The sequence below is a fragment of the Trachinotus anak genome, unplaced genomic scaffold (genome assembly GCF_046630095.1).
Source record: "Trachinotus anak isolate AG129_WGS33_773 ecotype Australia unplaced genomic scaffold, CSIRO_AGI_Tana_v1 ptg000026l, whole genome shotgun sequence".
Classification (NCBI taxonomy): Eukaryota; Metazoa; Chordata; class Actinopteri; order Carangiformes; family Carangidae; genus Trachinotus; species Trachinotus anak.
Window position 1 is genome coordinate 6,679,281 of NW_027273877.1, and position 22,621 is coordinate 6,701,901.

A 22,621-nucleotide genomic window follows, 5' to 3' on the forward strand; every position below is an offset into this window, starting at 1 on the left:
GCCTTGAAAATAACAGTGCAGTATATCTGCTTGAACCATGTTTATGAGTGACATCATTATTGAATGTAATTCATCTGCATTTATCCCAATTTTAATCACACACTTTATCAACATCTTTATAATCTCCACATCCACATAAAGACGATGTTCTATAAGGGTCCCTGGAATAAAATCTCACCAAAGAGGAAAGCCATCTGTGCCTGTTTTGGGATCCATGACATGAAAACGATTAATAACCCCTGAGCGATTTATTGCCCTGTTGTGAATGGCCCCAACTACAACTCCGCAGATCATATTCTGAAAATAAATCTGCCTACATAAATTAAGCAACCTGAGTATCATACATCCCATACCTGAGAGGAGCGAAACAGTTGTTTGGGTGTTCACAGTTTTGAGAAAGACTCTTTCCCTTGAGGCAATGTGCAGTAAACGAAAATTCACCATATCGCAATAATCTAATCTCCCTCTACTAGAACAATATGGGGTCTCTTAAAATATACAGTATGTGGATGTTTACATGAGCGTGATTAGGGAACACATGAAATCTTTGGTCAGATAGATACGTTGCTCTAGGGTACAAACTGTGTGTGCGTGTGTGTGTATTTCCAGGCATATTCAATTACTCCTTCAATCTCAGACTTTAATCACTTAAAAAAGATCTGATTATTCATTTGTAGGAGTAAAAAAATCAAGACTAAGTTAGCTCCTTCCTCTTCCCACCATACAGCAAGTGATGCTAATTGTTTTTTAACAGATAAAAATAGACCCTGTATCACTGGTTTATTGTTTCATAGTTCATAGCAGTTATTTGATTCCTTTTGTTCCTGACCTTGTAACCTTTTTATTCATATCTGTGTAACAGCCTTGGACAATGAAATGTAGGCTACACTGATCCCCAGCGCAGGAAACCACGTCTCTGCAGCTGTGGCTGAATCCAGACTCATTTTGCTTAAAATGGTTTCAGGCAGTGCAGCTCTACTATTGTATACCAAATATGGAGTGTGTGTATATAACACTGAACATGACTGGCTGAAGTGCAGCCCTGTTGATTTACTCTCTTCCCCTTCGACCCTGACCGTGTCTGATATATTTTGACAGTCATGTCGAATGATCACTGTTTCGCATTAAATGTTTTCCATAGTTACAAGGCCGTCAAGATCGGATGATGAAGAGCTTGAAGGCAGCAAAATGAAAAAGTCAAGGATGCTGCAGGGGTCAATACTTTCTAAATCTGTGATATGGGAACATATCTGTGTAATACCTTCTCAATTATGCACTCTTCCTCTATATTACTGTTGTTTTTGGCTTTTTCCCAAAGCAGGAGTGGTAGGCAATAATGCCTCAAGTGCTGGCTTCTCTCCATAAAACTTTTTGGAAACTAATACAAAACACCATGTTTTCATCTCTAATTCCTGCTTCTGTGTTTTCACTCGGTCGGTGTCTCATTCTTTTCCCCCGCAGACTGTTTTTAGAAGTGTCAAATCTATCTCAGCTGTTATCAGTGTCATGTCATGCTGTGTTGTGTGCATGTGTGTGAGTATGTCATGTGGCGCAGCTTCATAAGCTCCTTTATCAGCCGGCCGGCACCCTCCTCTCCAGACTCCTGCTGTCTCTTTTCATTTTTCCCATACTTTCACACACTAGGCCACACATGCTCTCGTGCTCGCTCTCTCTCTCTCTCTCTCTGTCTCTCCTCTCCTTTAAACAAATGCACACACTCACACAGCAGTCTTAACATGCTGAAATTACTGAGCTCTTCCCTGAGCATCTGTGTCAACAAATGTCTGGCGCGATGTCAGCCTCATACACAGGTGTATGAGAAGAGGCACTGGCTATTAATCCTATGGCTCACTTATTGTTTAGCTAATAATAGCACACAGCAGGCTTCACTGATAGGCCTATTATTCCCAGACAGCGAGGTGGATTAATGGGAGACAAGGATTAATATGCCTATTTTCATCCCTGGGTAAATCATGTCTGACTGTATGTATGACCTTCTCCCTGTCTGATTATTGAGACAGGCTACTTGCCTAATTACCCTCATGCACATGAGCTCCCTCATTACAGAAACACTTTTAAAATGTTAGGGAAAGTTAGTGCTCAAAGTGGTGTGAATTGTTTCAGGCCAAACAAAATGATGCTTTTCTGAATGGAATTCAGTGGATGAGATTATCACCCACTGCTCATCTGGAAGACATTTAGGTTTTAGTAATAAAGATAAAGGAAATGCAATGGAGGCCAATTTGACTCTTTATGCAGAGTTGGAAAAACGAGATCTGCAAAAACAAAAAGTTTGTGATGATATAATATTTCGACATTAAATTGGTTCTTCAGAAAAATTGCTCAAGTGTTCCGAACCGCCTCCCGCACTCCCGCGCACACGCTTTCACACCGTCTTCTCGCTCTGCTCCAGTTTGTCAATGAGCACCGTGCAGAAGATCACAGCAGAGGAGCAGAAGATTTGACTCGCTCCTTCTCCCCAGTGCGCAGCGTCTGAGGCCAAATGCAGCACATTCCAGCTCTTCACCAGCTTGTACGTGGAACTTCCTTTTGATGGGGCAACACCAAATTCCTGTCCTGTAGTTGGAGTTTTCAGAGAGACGCACTGGGCAGCGCTGATGTGAGATCCCAAGCAAGGAGACATGTCTGCCGCTCAAGGACTTCTCAACAGCGTCTTCTCCTGCTCCTCTCCTGCATCCAAAGCCATAATCAAACGGAGGCTACGCCAGACCCGCAGCCTGGACCCCGCAATCATCAGACACTGTGGCACCGGCACCGAGGGAGCGAGCGGAGCGCCGCTGTCTGGAGCCGCGGCGGCTGCGGACGCAGGTGCGTCTCAGGAGCGAGTGGCTGCAAAACCTTTACGCACCAAGATCCCGACACTGAAGGAGCCCATAACCCCGTCCCACTCATCTCCTTCCATACCACTGGATGTTTCTCCATCCTCCAACTTCCACTTTGACTATGACACGGTGAAGTGTGCCAAAAGGAATACCGCCGGGGATTTACCGTTTCTGGTGAGGGGACCCGGTGCTGCGCCGTCCGGGAGCACCGGCACGCTGTTCTCCCCGCGGAGGTGGCTCCAGAGGAAAGTGCAGCCGTCCAGCTCTCACGCTTACGTTGTGTGGAAATCAGAGGTAAAGTTTCCAACACAGTAGAATAAGTTTCCTCCTCTGTGGTTGTAATTCATCCTGAGTGACCGAGTCGTGGTAAAGAGTTCAGCTTCTGTTGGGTGGAATGAGACATTATGACCATCAGTCGACCAAAGTCCAAAGTCATGTGTTTTCTTTCATGCATAGTTCCTCACTGTGCATGCATACTAAACTGCTGCAAAAGTGGCTTAACAGAATTTAGGTCTTCTCCGAATCTATCCATCCCTAGAGTGTATGTGACAGCTCCTGGAAAAATGAGAAAATGCAATCAACAGCCTTAAAAGACTGTTTATTCCTGCTAGAAGTCAAAGCCACTGTATGCCAGGACACACATCTGCTGAAAGTCTCTTTCACGCTCTACAGACTGCACATGTTTGATTCTTGGACCTAGAAAGTTGCCTGTGCATCGTAAAATTGACTGTGCATATAGTCAGACATCATGACTTGAGGTGTGTGTGTGGAGATGCTGCAGCACAACTGGAAGATTTATGGGTTTTGAAGAGGGAGTGCTGACCGGACTCTGACATCTGCACCTGGAAGCCATCCAGTATTAAACCAGTGCACTACAGCCTACAACTAGAGCAGTTGTCTTGCCCAGGGGCATGTGGGTAATTAACTGGGGGACAGGGGTGTAGGCAGCACTGCTCTACTTCTCCCACCTGGATTTTTTCATGGCTGGTCATTGCAGGGTTTTCAGTCCTTGTGAGAGTCACACCTTACACAGAAGTTCTTGTGGGAAAGCTAAAGACGCTCTTATGAAGCTTCTGAGGATTAAACAGTTTCAACAAAAGGTGCAATGAGGTGCACAGATAGTTCTTCCCTCACAATCCTTTTTTTTTTTCTCCTACTGTTATTGTCATTAAGCTGGTTGGGCCTTTGTCTTCATATAGGCTTCAAATTGAGTGTGAACAAGGGGAAGGCAGAGAGAAATCCTAACCAAAACATACTTGGGCGACTTATTTTTAGCGGGGGGGCTTTATAGGCTGCATAGTTGGCACAGGTCCACATGCAGTGGTGGAAAGGTATTATAATTTTCCAGCTTCTTTTCTGGACCAATTCTCTGTGTCTCTCTCTGCCTTATCTGATATGTGTTTTGCTTGTCCAGTTGCACTGAGTGTGTGTGTGTGTGTGTGTACGTGCAGCAACGCGTGTGTGTGCTGATGTGAGGGTCTTAAGGACACATGGCCCGGGAGTCGGTTCTCACGACTAGGAGCGGTCACAGGGTCGAAACCATGCGGCCCTCAAACAGCTCTCCCATCATTCCCTATTACAAAGAACAGCTCCAGCTTCATTCTCTGTGCTGCAGTGTGTCTCTCTGTCTCTCTGTCTCTCTCTCTCACACACACACACACACACACAGATAAGCACACATCCACACCCCACACTTTTCCTCCTTCTCTTGAACCCTGAGATGTCGAGAAGCTCTCACTCTGCAGAGTTTCCCATCACTGTGACTCTATTTTCCATGCTACCCCCACCCCCTGCCCGTGCCCTCACCCCCCCGCCACGGCCCACCGAGGATAACATGAGGCCATCAGTTTGGAGTCATTAGCGCAATCTGGACCATGAAGTTATTGCACCTCAGAGTGTTTGTAAAAATACCGAGCCAAGAAGTGTTGCTGGTCCTCTGGGATGTTTCACACACTTTTTGGTGTGAACTTTACATTGGTCATACGCTGAATGTGGCAGACTGATTTACTTACAATGCACCTTTTTTTTCCAAATAAGAAACTGAACATGAAGGTCGCATAATGAAGAGTCATTTTCACACAAATTATAAATTCGGTGAAGGTTGAAGTTTCATGATCATTTTCCACAGATGGAACATGCATGCTCTGTCGGGTTCTGCAGTTACTGGCGGATACAGTTGTAAACCAATCAGAAGTGCTCTCTGTCTGTCAGTTGTAATGAAAGAAAAGTGTCTGATCAACACAGGACTTTCTGTCGAGGCTTGAGACAGCGAAGGAACAAGCGTTTGCTCATGACAGTTACAACTCTATTTGATTATGTCTGCTACTTGCATCTGTTTCTTTTTGAAGTTTACAATTTGCCAACACCGGGAGTGTGTTTTCTGTGCTGTAATTGTGGCTGACACTTCATACTGATGTTTGGATACTTTCCAGGGCCTTGTGCACATGCCTGGCTTTCCCTTCTCTATGTCTTTTTCAAATTATCCTTGTTTACATAATGTTTTTGCTCATGATGTGGCTTTCAAAATTGTCCCAGTTTCCAACTCCATTACTACGATGATGATGTAACTTTGACCAAAAAAACAAATGCAGTGAAATGATGGAGTTAATTGTCATAGTGCTGTTGGAGTGATAGCTGCATGGATGGTAGAGGTGGGCAGTATGTTAAATCCTGTTCAGTTTAAGAATGATGCTTTCATAAAGTTGAGGGAGAGACTGATCAAAGCAACAGAGGTTGAAATATCCTGACTTTCAGTCCTTAGTGTTGGTCAAACTCCAAAAAAAACTAGTTCCTACATTTCCCACACTGCAACAATGTCTTTTACTATACTTGATGTGTAAAATCAGTGGAAAGCCCCCTTAAACAACCATGGGATTGTCTTTTTTGGCTTAACCCATTATCTAAATACTTGAAAAATCAGGGTACTCCATCATCACATTGATGCCAGTTTGACAGTTTGGACCAAAATGTCCCAAACCAGCATTTTTTCATAAATAAACAAGTCAAAGATGTCTAAATTTTGTGATTATAGATTTTAAATATAGGTGCAAGTTCAAATATCTGAGTGTGTGTGTGTATGTGTGTGTGTGTGTGTGTGTGTGTGTGTGTGTATGTGGAGCAACCTGTGCAGATTAGTCTGGGGCTATGCCTTTTTAAGGAGGGAGACATGCACAGAGAGGCAGAGAGACGGAGTAGAGATGTAATGGTTTACACAAAAAGCAACGCATGACAGTTTTATTGGCCGTGATTGCTTAATAGCTTTTTTTTTTTTTTTTTTTCCATGGCCAGGTTGTTGATGTTGAAAGAACAATGACGCAGAAAAGTCATCAGAAAGTACGTTCTGTGTTGTTACAGTCGGACGGGTCAGTGACTGGAAGCGGTTCTTCTTGTGAAGTGATTGACTCTAATGTTAGACGTCACATCAACACTCTCTTCTTGCAAAATAGCCCAGGTTTAAAAGCAGTGTAGGTTTTTACTGGAACGCTGACACACTTTCTGAATTTGGAAGGTTGGTGTGTGAAACATACACTGAACCTACACAGAGTTTCGGTCATACCTCACTCATACATCAGACATATACAAACGTGCACAGACGCACGGGCTCAGAGAGGAAACAGTGGTCGGCTAATTTAATCCTGGTTGTTTATTGGGCGCCGCAATGTTGACATTGTAGAGTCTATTTTTAGACCCTAATACTTTAGAAAAGAGACTGAAGAGAAGCGAAGAAAATCAGTCCAAAATGAGATTTCCACCAATAAAAAAAACTGCAACTGTTGCTACTAAATGATTGATGCCAGATGATTTAAAGCAGGGGTTCTTTCGGGTCAGAGATTTATCCTCTGACACTGTATCTTAGCAGAGTTGTTGGAAAAGTGGAGGAAAAGAAAAATTATAGTATGTAGGTCTGCTTTCTTCAGCCTCATGAGTAATCCAATCTAGTAAGTCAATAAAAGGCAATGTTAGTTTTAAAGGCTGCAGAGATGCTATTCGTGTGTTAAAACTGTCTGTTTTGAATGTTTTAGTGACACCTATGATGGCAGATGTTATTACTGCGAGGCTGCACACAGCAAATCCCAGTTTTCTATTCATAAAGTAACGGAACCATGGTCATGACAACTGGGAATTGAGAAGATTACCATTTAATTTTCTGCTTCCTGTACTCCAGCTTGTTATATGAGTCTTCAAGGAGTTAGAAATATGGACACTGGCTTGTTTGATCATTTTCAGAGATGCAAAAAATCTTTTGGGATCACATCCAGTGGATCACTGTCTCTGTTGCAAAACAATGTGAAGTGGAGAAAAAAACATATTTTCACTGTTACATAAGTGTTAGTGCTTGGCACATGTCATCATTTGATACACTAACATTTAGAATTACACTTGCTTGCATTTAGTTGTTACCATTTTTTTGATTCTCTAAATGCCCCAATGTTGATTTATGTTAATGTATTGTTACTGAACTATGTCAGCGCACTCGGAGCTGAGAGAAGAAGTCGAGAAACACACACAGAAAGTCTAACAGTCTCCTGTTCGATTCTTAGGATCTCTATGTGTTTTTCAGCCATGCTAGCACCATGCAGTCCGTGGGTCCACCACCTCGTTTCAGACTGAAATATCTCAACAACTATCGGATGGATTACTATGACATTTTACACAGACATGCCTGTGAATTTGGTCATCATTTTCACTTATGCTGTTAAACATCTCAACATATGAGATGTACCACGTGCCAGCCTGCTTCAAATCCTCCACCATCATCCCTGTCCCCAAAAAACCAAGGCCCACAGGTCTAAATGACTACAGACCCATTGCCCTGACCTCTGTGGTCATGAAATCATTTGAGCGCCTTGTCCTGTCCCACCTCAAATCCTTCACTGACCCACTCCTGGACCCCCTGCAGTTCGCCTACAGAGCCAACAGGTCTGTAGATGACGCCGTCAACATGGCTCTCCACTGACTCTCCTGTTTGTGGACTTCAGCTCTGCCTTCAACACCATCATCCCGGCTCTGCTGCAGGACAAGCTCTCCCAGCTGAGCGTGCCTGACTCCACCTGCAGGTGGATCACCGACTTCCTGTCTGACAGGAGGCAGCACGTGAAGCTAGGAAAGCACGTGTCTGACTCCCAGACCATCAGCACTGGATCCCCACAAGGCTGCGTTCTTTCTCCTCTGCTCTTCTCCCTGTACACCAACACCTGCACCTCCAGCCATCAGTCTGTCAAGCTCCTGAAGTTTGCAGACGACACCACTCTCATTGGACTCATCTCTGATGGTGATGAGTCTGCCTACAGGTGGGAGACTGAGCGTCTGGTGACCTGGTGCAGGCAGAACAACCTAGAGCTAAACGCTCTGAAGACAGTGGAAATGATAGTGGACTTCAGGAAGAGCCCAGCCCCACCCACCCCCATCTCCCTGTGTGACTCCCCCGTGGCTACCGTGGAGCATTTTCGCTTCTTGGGAACCACCATCACACAGGATCTCAAATGGGAGCTGAACATCAGCTCCCTCATCAAAAAAGCTCAGCAGAGGATGTATTTCCTGAGGCAGTTGAAGAAGTTCAACCTGCCAAGGACTATGATGGTGAACTTCTACACCTCCATCATTGAGTCCATCCTCACCTCCTCCATCACCATCTGGTACGCTGCTGCCACGGAGAGGGACAATAACAGACTGCAGCGTATCATCCACTCTGCGGAGAAGGTGATTGGCTGCAATCTTCCATCCCTCCAGGACCTGTGCGCCTCAAGGACTTTGAGGCGTGCAAGGAAGATTGTAGCTGACTCCTCCCACCCTGGACACAAACTCTTTGAGACACTCCCCTCTGGCAGGAGGCTGCGGTCCTTCAGGACCAAAACCTCTCGCCACAAAAATAGCTTCTTCCCATCTGCTATTAGCCTCATCAACAAGGTTAGAGAGCCCCACTGTTGCTGATCAATTGCACCAATCACCAGAAAAAATTCCTTGTATGTGAAAACATACTTGGCAATAAAACTGATTCTGATTCTGATTCTGATATAGTAGATGGATGGCACAAAACTTTCTAAATTCATGGTTCCCAGTGGATGTATCCTAATGACCTTAGTGATCCTCTTACATCACCATTTATAACTAACCACTTGCTAAATTGATGACATTCCCATCAGCCTCAGCTGTGCGAATTAGCAAACGGTAGCATGTTGACACACTAGCTTGAGAGGGTGAACATTGTAAATATTACATTAGCATGTTAGCTTTGTCATTGTGGATCATGTGCTATCTTGTTGAATGTACAGATAGAATCGCCATGGAAAGTTTAAAAACAACAAATATGTGTGTTATGTTATCTACATAAAATAAAAGATTGAAGGTGTTTGGTCATGTAAAAATGTGAAAAAGTACTGCTGCTGAAAGAAGCTGCTCTTCCAGTAAAAGGCAACTGGCGGAGGGTGAAAGTCTTTCCTTTAAAGGTAACATTTGCAAAAACATTTACCGATGCTAATAATTAAACACAACTATCATTAGCTGCTCAAATCCCTTTGAGGCAGTTTCTTGGACACTGGGTAGATTTTCCTGTGAAACTTCACTGTGATAAATCTTGGTAGAAATCCCCCACATGGTCCGTGAAATATCTAATTAAAAAAACATTTGTGTTGCAAGTTTACTCAACTTGTAAAAACAGTTTTTCAAGCTGCTGGGGTGATGTTTCTTTTATCAGAAATCATACATTCTAAATCAGCCTCCATGCTTTTTGCTTCTGCGGCATTTGAACTGCTCCACATGTTTGCCATTGTTTATTACTTGAACCATAAAAGCTAGGGTGTTGACTCAGGTCAATGTTTTTTTTCTTACATGAAGTGGTCCACATTGAAGTGTTTATAACAACAATAACACACATCCAGAGCACTGGGATCCAATCAAAGCAGGAGGACAGATTTATCTTTTCACTGGTTCACTGTTCAAAAGGATTTATAGATTTGCAGAGTTTGTGTTTGGATTGCACCATGACATTCTTGTGCAGGACCCTTCTGACAATTCCAGACTGATGACTAAAAGCAGTCATGTGTTTGCTGTCAGCGCTCTGAGCCTTCTCAAGGACAGCAAGCTATCCATATTTTGCCTAAAAGGAGCACTCCACCGCAAACAGTGTTTTGTTTTGTCTATCACCTGCTGGTGAGTCTGAAATGAGTTCTTTCATGGAGGACAGCAGCTGTAGTCAGCTTGGATTGAAATCAGTTCCAATTTTCTTGGTTTATGACTAAAAAAACATGCTCTGTATGTTTCAAAAGGCAAGTTTTCAGTGGAGCAAAGTTTAACAGAACAGCCTTTACCTATCAATAATAATTGATAATTGTGAAGTTTGTGAAATGTCAGAAAACAGCAAAACAAACAAAATCCCCATTTCGGTTATAAAAATTGAAATTTAGTGTCTTCAAATGTCTTGTTTTGTCTGACCAATGCCCAGAACCCAAAGATAGTTGGAGACATTGTCACATTTTAGAAGCTGGAGATCTGAGATTACCTGAAACATAACTTCTGCTGATAGATTAATTGATTAATCAACTGATAATTTCAGCTTTGTTCTATATAAAGATTATTACTGAATCACAGTCGCAACATCAATCACAAACTCTCAGGAATGTGGCAAATCTAACCATCGGATTGGCGAAACAGCTCCAGTGAAAATCAAACCTAAATACAAAACAAAACAAAAAAATACTCAGATTAATTTACGAGCAGCTGATAATGTACATTTGAAATTTGGTTTCATTACATTTTCTCTTGGAAATGTTTTAGGAAACCGAGAGGCTTGAACTTGTGAACTGAGCTGCTATCCATTCTGCTTTTCCTCCCTGATTTCCTCCCTAAGTTCTCTCAAAGTGAGGAGGCTGCGTCGGAGGACAAAGACCTTGATGGTTCGCCATTTGTGGAATGCTCACACCAAAATGAACACTAAAAACAAATACAATACAATATACCTTGGGCAGTTCAGCCAAGATTCACAGTCTTTTTTTATTTCTTTACACGATCACTGTAGCAGGAGCGCAGAGGAAGACGACCACAATGTAGATCAAGGAGTCAAATATAGGATGTCATCACCCTGTTGCAAGAGCCTCCGTCAAAACACTGAAACTGTGATGGAACACAGGTCGATTTTCTTGGCTTGCAGCAGTAGTTTGTGATTTGGATCCGTTCACAGTTGTCAGTTGTCTGGCTCGCTTCACTTGAAGGGCTTCGAAGTCAGTTTTTATGATTTAGGGCGGATTTTCTTTCTGCATGTGTTATTCACTTCGAAGCCATGTCCTGCTAAATCAGCGTCATTGAACCTGTCGCTTCTCGCTGCTAAACATTCCTGCTCATGGCCACATGTTCTCGTACAGTTCCCCTCCTGGGAGAAGCTCTGGATTTGTGTATGTGGGTCTGCAAGGGGTTGTAGTTTGATTAGGGTCCTTATTAAGTTTAATGGGGCCTGGTTGTTTTCATGTACAGCCTAGTGTCAGACCAGAATGTTGTCTGCTTTCAATGGAAGGGATATTACACACCATAAGTAATATTAATATTACTATACTACTACTATAGAGGCATTTTACCTGTCTCCATATATATTGGATTGACAAGAAAAAATATATTGCTTGTTAGGTCCACATGTTCTTTCATGATAATAAAAAAGATTTGTGATCATGGCCTTTCTCGGCTTCTGTACTTCACTGTCACTAGATTTGGACGGATGTGTTAGACAGCGCTCACCACCACCATCAAAACACCAAACGAGGGAAATCTTTCGAAGAACTGGCGTTGATCCCTTCGCTGGAGTTCAGAGACTTGTAAAATCGATGCCAAGGAGCACTGAAGCTTTTCTAGCAGCACATGGTGGACAACACCTTACTAAGACACTTAATTGGCTGTTCCTTTAATTTGTCACCAAGATCTTTTTATCTTTTAGCTCTGTAAAGAGAGATTAATTTTATATTGGCTTTTCACAAATCACACATTTCTCAGAAGCTGTTTTTGAGCACAGAACCACACCCTCCTCTTGTGCTCTGAAAGCAACATCCTTTTTGGCCCTAAAATAAACAGACAGATTAACATAGCGGAGCACACTGTATGAAATACACTTCAGAGGCCAAGAGGATATGACATCAACATTTGATTCCAATGAGATGTAACTAGTGTCTGAGAGAGACCGCAACACGCTGTATAATGTGTGTGAAAAATACCCGAAGCCATCTCTCATTGGTGCACGGGAACGTGATACCTCGCAGGGCAAATTTTTTGACAAGTTTGCATGATATTCTGTTGAGAAGAACCATATGAAACAGTGGGTTTTGTTTGGCAGTGTTTTGGTTTAGCAATCTCACATCTCCTTTGGGATGTTTTCTCAACAATGAAGGAAAAGAGAGCAGCTTGAAATAGAGACGGCTGAAAAGTAAACATTAATTTCCGCAGCCAGAATCTCTCTGTCTGTTGCCGATTAAACCTCTCCTCCAGTGAGAGGGCTGCAGTGTTGAGTTACTTTTAGTGTGCATGAATATGTTTTCATGTGTGTGGGAGCGAATCCGAAGGCAGTGGGTGGATGATCTAATTGTGCACTTCGGAGTCTTGAAGGCAAAAAAGTCCGTCCCCTTGTGTATTTGTGTGTGTGTATTACAGTGACCCCAATGTCCACTAATGTTCTCTCTAATGTGGTTTGTCATGGGCCAGAGGGAAAGCATGGATAAGATCCTCTCACATGTGCCATGGTGTGTTAAGTTTACAACTTCCCATTTATGCATCCATCTAAATCAGAGTAAACGCTGGTGATATGATACTCACACTGGGTGAAAGCGTTTCACAACATCTCAAAACACACCCGTTCTCTATCTAATCTTGGACAAGGCACATAAATACAGACTCTAAAAAATAATGGCTGAGTATATTTAGCGATCCCAGAATGTGGTTCTAAATTTACTTGAATACATTTTGTAAGCAATGGTTAATGCACATTTTCAATTTACATATACAATAAATATGAGAAGAATTTGCGCTGCATTGTGCCAAAAAATGTAACCATGTTCAACCTCTATGTCGGATGACCCTAAATTTTTTGTCAAAACCCATTTGCTAACTGACATCGTGATGTTTAGAAGAGGTTGGGTTTTGCTCATGAGAAGAATGTTGATATTTTTATGTCAACATTACCTCGATATGATACATTTGGAAGATGTTGGGTTTTGGTTACTTAACAATGCAACTTAAAACCAACAAAATTTCAACATTGGCTGTCATCAGTATTCTACGTCAAATTAACGCTGGCATTAGACGTTGTCCTGACGTTGAAATTTGGTCACCTGACGTCACAACCTACAATTTCACCAAACATCAACATCTCATGACGTCTTTGTGTCTGCAGGGATCGACAGTGCTGAGGTGGTGGGGGGCATTCAAATCAAATTTTGCTCAGGGCCCCGAAAAGGCTTGGGTCGGCCCTGCAGCCAGTGTGATCATGTCATGACGACAAGAATAAGTTTAGATAAATCTGAATTATCCTTTAATTTCTGCTGATCATGAACCTCAATATGAGAAAAACAAGCCTCAAACCACATTCGTCCCACAGCTGACCTTCATCATTAATGCAGACAACTTTACAGCATTATATAGAATCAATCTGAAGAAATGAAGAGAGTCTCTCTATATTAATACTTCTCTCGGGGTTATGGATATAGGTTGAGTCTCTGTGTTTCGGCCAGTGTGCGTGTGTGTGCGCGCAACAATCTTCATAAGGAATATCAAGAGGACGCTGCATGTTCATATCCTGTCCCCTTGCTAAAATATGAGCCCAAAGGAATAAAATCCAATATTGTTTTCGATTTTATCAAGCTTTGGTTTTTATCTGAATGTTGGTTTGTGAAATTGGTACATCTGAGTTCAGCCTGGGACATTTTGCTTACAGCCCTCATAGATGTATTATGACCCTGTGCTTGTTTTTGTTGTTCTACTACATTTTACATGGCAAATTCCTGCCTGATTTACCCGGGATGGGAGCTCAGTCACTCTTAAACTCTCTGTCCTGACTATATTAATTACTTGTACACGCCTCAGAGTATTTGACCTCAGTGTCGTGCCTCCCTTTGCATGCCTATATATTACTGAGTAAAACTGTTTCATGCTGTATTTAGTGAGGATTAACTGAATGTTCCTGTTCACACATACAGGATTTAGGCTACTCCGAGAGCTAAGCTTTGAGAATTAATACCTGTGAGTGTGTGTGCTTTTGTGCATGTGTGTGTGTGTGACTTATCGAGTGTCTGCTGATCAAATATACCTCTGAATACCAAATAAGCCATGGCTTTGAAGAAATTGTGCATTTTGCTTGGTGTGCCCTCTTCCTTTGTGTGTGTGTGTGTGTGTGTGTTACTCCAGTCTCTTTCAGTGGGGAGGTTTAGGGAATTATTTATTTGGAATTCCAGGTCAGAGCTTCATGCTGAGGCCCCGGGGCTCCTACTGAAAGAGGGGTGGCTACTGACTGAGTGACCTCCCAACTTCCTCTCCTCTCCTCTTCACCCACCCATCCTTTTTCTGCCTGGTTTCATTTTTCCTCACAGAAGCTCCCTCCTGTCCATTCTTCACTTTTACTGACTCACTTCTATAGACTGTCTATATTCTCCTTCTCACGTGGACTGCCAAACCCCTTTCTTTATGCTAAAAGCAGCAACCGACACAAAAACACGAGCCTACACTATTTAACTTTTGAGGAATCAAGAATCGAGCTGGGATCAAAGTCTGAGTTTGTTGGACAGGTCCAGCTTTGCCCTTCCAAAGAGTACACTGAAAGCATGCAGCAATTTGTTCTCATGAAGGCTCCTTTGAACTGACCTGCCTGAGGAGCTGAGGGCGGCTAAATGAGTGTCATCTTTCAAGCTGCTGCGTAAAACTCCCTTTTTATGGACCATTGTTTATGTAGTTTCCACATATTTTTCCTGCATAACCTCATTTTCCGTCTGTGTTGGTGTGTGGACATTCATGGTCCCCAGAGCATAAATCTTAATGTTTCTGACGACCTACGTAACCTTTAATAAGGCTCTACCATCAGCTCAAAACCATTAAAACATTAAACATTTAGGCAGCATTTTAAAAAGTACTGCACACGTGAACCTTTTGTTTTTGACACCATATGAGTTTCCCTCAGGACAATGTCCATCAAATGTCACTTACATTTATTTTCCTATAAGCACTTTTCGGAGGAAAAAGCCTCTTTTTACTTTTGCTTTTCATTTTCACTCACAGGCTACTGGGAAGGATCAAAAGGACTTGATTAGGGATATATCTACTGTCAGTGAATGTGCCCTTATTTTCTTGATTATTGGCCATCAAAACACCAGAAAGTAGTCAAATAAAGGGCCCATTACAAGGCTTTGAGCCCAAAGTACCATTTTTGTTTCAGGTTGATTTCAAAACCCAGAGATAATCACTTTACTGTCAAGCAAGACAAGGAAAAGCTGCTAATCCTCGAATCTGAGAAGCTGCAACCATAAAATGCTGAGTAGTTTTCCTGATAAATGACTTGAATAATGAACCGATTTCCAATCTATTCTGTTGATCAACTAATCGACTAATTGATCAATCAGCCACTAACACCACTTCAAACTTTATTCTCCTGGAGAACTTTTGATTGCAGCTCTAAAAATAGTTTAGACATCACCTTTGAATTTTACTAAGTGTGACAATCGCCTTTGATTTTCTCTCTCTCTCTCTCTCTCTCTCTCTCACACACACACACACACTGAGCTCACTTCAGAGTGAGCCATCTCCTTCCCAGCGTCTTATCTCTGCTCTCCCTTCTGGCAGGAGTCCCCATTATCTGCTGGGAGTAAACTTGGGCTCAAACTATTGGCCAACACTCACTGAGTGTAGTTGGAAAAGTCTTTGGGAGTGTATCCGTAACATCTTTGACTTGTAACTCAGTTGTGTAACAAAGCACAACATAAACACTGCCTTTTATTTCTGTGTTTGTTCAGCCTTAAAATGCAGAGGAGAAACATTAATGTGACAAACTGAGGAGTTGATTGGCTGCAGGTTCTTTTCGGGGTCAAGAGGTCAGCAGGGTGGTAAGGATTAGAAGTGAAGTCCTGTGAAGGCAGATACTCAAGTGACACTCATACAGATACTCTGTACTTCCTAATGAATTTAGCATAATTTGAACATCTGTTTAGCATAGACCCAGACAATGACTGACATGTATGACAACAGGCCGAGAAAAGCAAAGTGATTTAAACCGGAGGACCTCTAACCATCCCCCCTCCCCTCCCCTCCCAAATCTGTCACAGTAAGGAAGCAAAACAGAATGAGACAGCAGGCATTTTCGACACAGCCGGGGCTCTGCGGCTATAAATAGAAAAATAGCTCAGCGGAGGAATGGGTCGACAGGGAGCAGGGAGAGGCGTGTTGGTTGCACATGTGCATGTGTTGAGGGTCGAGCGGCTCATAGAGATACTGTACCTACAGTCAGACTGATGTGTGTGTGATTGAAGTCAGCGCAGCTTCACAGTGCAAACTCTATGGTAACACTGTGAGAAAACATTAGCTTATCAGAAAGGCATGATTACGAGAGCGCTGACAGAGTGTTTGGATCAGAAGCTGACAATGCCATCTAGTGGACATTTTTACTGAAGCAATCGCTTTTCCATCAGTTTATCAATTAAACATCCTTGCACGTGACTTCCCTTCCACTTCTCTCATTTCCTCCCAAACTTTTATTTCATGTTGCATATACACGATAGAAATTACATTTAAAAAGGAAAAGTGGGGGCATCCTGAGAGTGAAAAACAAGAAACAGGTTTCTATAAGTGAAGTCATTTCTGTAAGGGTACATTTCACAACATTATCATATCCTTGATGGTTGCCAGATTTCTTTATTTCCTCTTTGTTTGACTCTCAAGGTAAAGTGAGTAACTCTGAACTGTTGCATTGACCTCCATGTTACTGGCCTGCTGAAATGTTTGAGCAAAACAGACAAAAGCACTGTATCAAAATCACAAGGTTCCCTCCAAACCTCAGTACAAGTTTTATTCAATCAGATCCGAACCTCAAAGATTCAAGCAGCCACTTATAAATCAGTATCATTAAACACACACCAGTGCAATTTTAGTTTTTATCACCTAGAGGACATTTAAGTGACACTGTGAAACTCAGACAAGGCTTTTACAAAAGTGCAGACTAAAGTAAATGTAAAGAGCTGTTTGAGCCAATAGAGGGCGCCAGCAAGCTTTGAATAAATCTTCCAGGAGGCGCGTGGAGTTAGGGAACATTGAGCAGCCTCTGGACACACACACACACACACACACACACACACACACACACACACACACACACACACACACACTTACACACACACACAAACACAAATGATGAATCACAGTAAAAATGTGGGTGGGCTGCGTTGTGGCCAGTCACAGCTGCGCACATCTGTCTCTTCAGCCTCTCTATGTCATAAGTATCTTACAAAAACATAACAATGGCTGATACCAGCTGCAGTCAGAGCATATTTCACAGCGCTGGGGCCAAATAAAACTGTTTAAAATGCTTTGGACAGGGAGACAAACCCAACCATTTGAACCCAGCTCCTGAAATGTGTTAACTTCATAAGGCTGTTCTACAGGCTGACGATATGTTAGACCTCAAATATTTACATATAAACCTCACTCGACCTGTTGTGGGCTGCAGAGCGCTGCTACAACTGAACTACATGGATCGTCACATAAATAGTCCTCCCTCCTTCAACTGTTAAAGACATTTAAACCTTCTGGTAAATGGGCCTGTCCTGTTGTCATTACACACTTGCAAAGTATTCTCATAAGAGATCTCCAGTCAAGTGGAGTTGTTTGTACTGTCACCAACACCCACGTATCCACACACACTCACACACACATGCTCACAAACATAACAATGTGTGTTTGTACTGCTTTCATAGAGAACAGCGTCACTTCCAAGCAGCAGAGATCATATTCTCTCCTGCAGAGTACCTTCCCAGAACATTAATGCGTGTGTAATAGTGAGAGAGAGTGTGTGTGTGTGTGTGTGTGTATGAGATATTAGTTTTAGAGGTCCAGTCGTGCCCCACATGATTCAAAAGTCCAGTGTTGCTGGCTGACTGTCTGGATTTGGAGTGGGGGAAAGATGGTTTTGTTTTACAAACTTTTAATGGAGGAGTTTGAATAAAGGATTAAACATGCAATTATGAGGCTAAAATAGATTTTTATAAATTACATTTTCTAATAAATAAAAAGCTTTGTTTGCTTCTTTATTTGGATAATTACTATAGCACATGAGCAGTTCAGCCTAATGCCAGCTCAGGAAGGGTTTTACCTTTCTAAACACCTGGCTTCAAGTGGGTCTTTCCTGGAAAAATTCCACCAGTGCAGGAAGTGATGCATTTTACATTTCCAGCAGAAGAAACAGCAGTTTGTTGGCAATAAACAGAAGAAGAAGTGGGTGGTTGACCTGAGCTGCAGGAGAGAACCTGGAGCAAGTAGACTAATGCATGTCACTTTTATATTCCCGAGATAAAGACATCATTCATCTTTTCATCTGCCTCTATTCACTTCATCTCTGCCTATTTTATAACCCTGTTGTCACTGCGCATCGTCTTTCAGCCTCATTATTCAGGCACTCACATGAATAGAAAACAGATGCTTTGTCTTTTGGAGTTTCTCATCTCATTCTGTCTGTTTTTGTCTCTCACTCTCACACATTTTAAATAAAGATAAAGGGACGAGGGAAAAAAAAAAAAAAAAAAGCTCACAGATGGAAGTAGCGTCCCGAGGGTCAATTAGCATACAGGGCGCACGCTTAACCTGAGCTGACGACAGGAGGCCAATCGATTCAGAGAGGAGAAAGCTACGACTGTCTTTTCCAGACTGCAGGTGACTGCAGAGATGACTGCGCTTGATAAGATTAACAGTGAGGTGTGTCAGTGCGGTTTCCCACTGAGAGCTGCAATTTGCCTTAATTTGACCTAATTGGAGGAGGTTTGCTGCTGCAGAGCTGCCAGGTTTGAGGCAGAGCGTGGGAAAAGGAGGCTTTTTGTGATGTGAAATGTTGAGATATGAAGAGAGTGAAAGATTGAGAGAAGGTGGAAGGAGAGAAAGAGAAGGGTCAGGAGAGCGAGGCTGCAGTGGAGGGATGGTGCAAAAAACACTCACAAACACACACACACACACACACACACACACACACACACCTGGGTTGGATTAGCTCGGGCTAGCAGGGAGGCTGTGTGTTAATGGAGATTTAATAGGCTCTGAAATGACTTACCGCAGTCATACAGTGTGTGTGTGTGTGTGCAGAGGTGCAGTGTGTGCCTGAATGTAAATCTTTCCATTTTGCTTTCTGTTGACAGTGGACACAGTCAGCTATTGGAAAAGCCAACATGCTGGGCAATCATAACAACACAAAATAGATGTTTAAATTTGGTTCATTGACTGTGTTTACAAGATTTCACTGGGAATCCATGCAAGAGTGAAGGATGCTGTAAAATGTAGATGGATTTCTACAGAGTGGATTCTACAGTCTGACTCAGACTGGAGTTTTGAGGCTGATACTGTTTTAATAATCTGATAATAGATATATTGGATAATTTTGAGTTTTTGACATAAGTATTGAGTTTGAGTTTTTGTAAAATAATAATCAAGATGTTTTAAGTGGGACGTTGTTGTTGCTCTTGTCAGTGCTTTTTGGCCAAACTAACATTATTTCTAAAGGGATCTTTTCGTACAGTGATGTACTGTAACGTTAAGCCAATATATACTGTATGCTGATACCAACGGCCATGCAAAGGTACAGATCAGGCTCTTGTTTTGTGCTACATACTATCGCACTGCCTCTCTGTGCACAGTATTTGCAATGGCCTTAGTCGTCCTGCCATCATCACCACAACTTAAAAATGTCAAACTTTCGATTCTAAGTTTAGATAATCTCTGTTTCCAGATCGGACTCTGTGCTGGGCCACAGGTCACTGTGCTATCAAACCATGATGACGTTTTTTGTGGAAATGTAGTTCAGGATTTCAGAGTTGGACCATATCTGGGTGCATATTATTGCCAAATACAGATTTCTTTTTATCAGTGGAGAAGTTCAGTCTTCATTTCTCTACATATCAAACTCATGTCTCATCAGGGAGTTACTCAGTACTTGCAAAATCATTTTTCAGCATTTTTCAGCATTATATTTCAAACAGCAGCATCAATGAATATTTTATATGCAGCTAAATGTTTTTTTAAGATCAAAAGACAACAAATTGTACATTTTCTAGTGCTTCATCTTGTTTGGAAAGCTTTGTTTTAATACACAGAGCAGCTAAGAAGAGAGGTGGCTCACATTCACATCAAGTCATAATTAATCTCATGTAGCATAACACAACTGCACTGACTCTGCTCCTGTTTTGCTTTGTGTAATATTATTTTTCTAGGATTTCTAAGTCTAACTCTGCAGACTCTCCTCTTTCTGACTGTGAGGTTCTGTCTGTTGCCACGGCAACAACTCAGTGATGTAAACACGCCGCTGACCCTGGCTGTAGGAGTGAGAACAAAGAAAGCATCCCTCTTGAACGTAAGCATTAAGAGATAGTTTATATGTTCAAAGGCTCTGACGCAGGTAGCGCAAGTTCTCGGCAATGGAAAAAAAAAAAAAAAATCAGACACAAGGAACATTAACTGAAATAATAAACAGATTTGAAAATAGCAATAAAGATGTTGAGAGGCGGAAAACGTCATCTACCTTAAACATCCGTTATACCTGAAGTGACATTATGGCTGCATAATGTTATGTGTAGAAGTGAGTGAGAGTGGCACTTACAGGGTGGATTTACATTTTGGATTAACTCAGCAGCACAGTGACTTCTGTGTGACGTCTATATATCTCAGTACATGCCCCTGTAACTCTAACTGTGCCATACTTTATGACACAGTTAGAGTTACATGGCCTAAATCATCCAAAGATCATGACTTTCCTTCCTGTGGTTGGGCAGTTGCAGCAAGTGTGACAAAGATTAGGGAAAATGCATGATAACAGTGTAGTATGACTAAAAAAAATTTAAACCCTGCTTCTCTTTGCATCACTCATGAAATACAACTTTAAGCAAATCGCATTTTATGTTATTTTACAAATGCATATCGTAGATTCATTGATAGAAATGTTGTAGCAACTGCGGGACAGTGTATTTGAAGTAAAGCTGAATCTAAACAGCTGATGTAGATATGTTGTGGTTGAACCAGTTACAGAGAATCAGATGCAGATCATTATCGGCAACTGTATGTTGTGCAATCTCTCAGCAGGTGAGTCAGAGGAAAGGAAGAAAGCAGTATGGCTTCAATTAATTGCCATTCAACTTTAAAATGTAAGGTCTGTGAGTCAAGAATGGTTCATTATTTAGTCTATTGTCATTTACCACAAACCTAGGCCTAGGTACTCCCTCTCCACACACACACCAAAAGGAGTGTGCATGAGGCCACGTATCAGCTGGACAGGTAAGAACATGCAACCACTTATTTCATGGTTAAAATGACCCAACACAAGGAATAACTAGTGCAAACAAAGCGTGTGTGTGTTTGAGTTAGTGTGTGTGTGTGTGTGTGTAGCATGACATGAGGTGGTGGGAGTGTGGGTGGAGCCTACAGGGGAGTCAAGCTTGGATTCCAGCTGCATTCCAGGGAAAGAACAAGAGATGGGATGGAGCTGTCAACCCCCACCTCCTGTCTCTCTTCCACTTCTTTCTTCTACTAATTCTACACCTCCACCCAAAACGCACACACACATACACACACGAACGCAGTTTGCCTAGTGAAGCTCATGTTAAACCACATGACAATACTGTCTGGGAAATTAAAACCCTCCTCACAACATAAAACCCTTGTGTGCTTGAGTGTGTGTGTGTGTGTGTGTGCGTGTGTGTGCGCGCGCCCAAAAATCTAAAGTTTATGCTACTTTTCCAAATTTAGATGTTTCAGTGGTCAAGTCCAAATCAGACAAAGTAAATGTTTAAACTAACTGTGGACAAGTTCTATTGGAAGAGTTGTGCGAGGACAAATTGTTGAAGCAGCTGAACAATTTACAAGTGGAGCATACCAAAGCATCACAAGAATAATGGGGAGAAAACCCTCATACTATCAAGGAACATTCCCTGTTTTTTTTTGGCTGCCATATTCCACATTTTTGTCATTATCAACAAATCCCATGAAAGGAGCAAAACCAAAGATGGACTGATGCTATTGTCAAGTGAAGCCAAAGCCGGACAGATCTGACTCCTCTGGGCCACAGAGCTCCATTGTCGTCCAGACACTTTAAGCACAGTGAGCCACACGTGCCATGTTCCTTCATTATCATGAACACAGCCACTTCACTTTGCTTTGAGTCACTTCCATATAATGAGTCTGAGCAGCAAATGCTGCTGGATCTCTATTGTTTTTGTTCTCATTGTTATTAGTTTTCTCTGCTGAAAGTATTCATGCAGCAAAAACTGCTAGAGAATCTTTAGTCTAATAGTCCAGTCATTTTCCAAAAAATTGAACGTAAACCCAAAACAAACTAGTTTGAAATTAGTTTTGCTGATGTGGCCAGGTTTGTTTTTGGAGCTGTTTTAAGTGAGTGTGCCTGTCCTCCTGCGGTACATACCTGTGGAAGCAGAAAAAGTAGCTCCTGGTCTATTTTTCATATAGATTCCACCAATTTACTCAAAAAAAAAAAAAAAAAACAGCCAGACTTAGCCACACAAGGATAAAAGCATCACTGCCCTTTGTGAACAGAGCATTCCTAGAAGGCCGGTGTGTTT

The 22,621-nt window shown here is 42.1% G+C and overlaps 1 protein-coding gene across 1 annotated transcript in view; it reads left to right on the forward strand.

Annotated features, from left to right (window-relative positions):
- Positions 1 to 2,410: 2,410 nt before the first annotated feature.
- Positions 2,411 to 22,621, forward strand: part of LOC139609916 (rho GTPase-activating protein 6-like) — a 72,476-nt gene continuing 52,265 nt past the window's right edge. Inside the window, exon 1 of the mRNA XM_071464973.1 lies at positions 2,411 to 3,137. Within this exon, the coding sequence (XP_071321074.1) occupies positions 2,643 to 3,137 (495 nt within the window). The 5' untranslated portion in view covers positions 2,411 to 2,642. The remainder of the gene's footprint in view (positions 3,138 to 22,621) is intronic.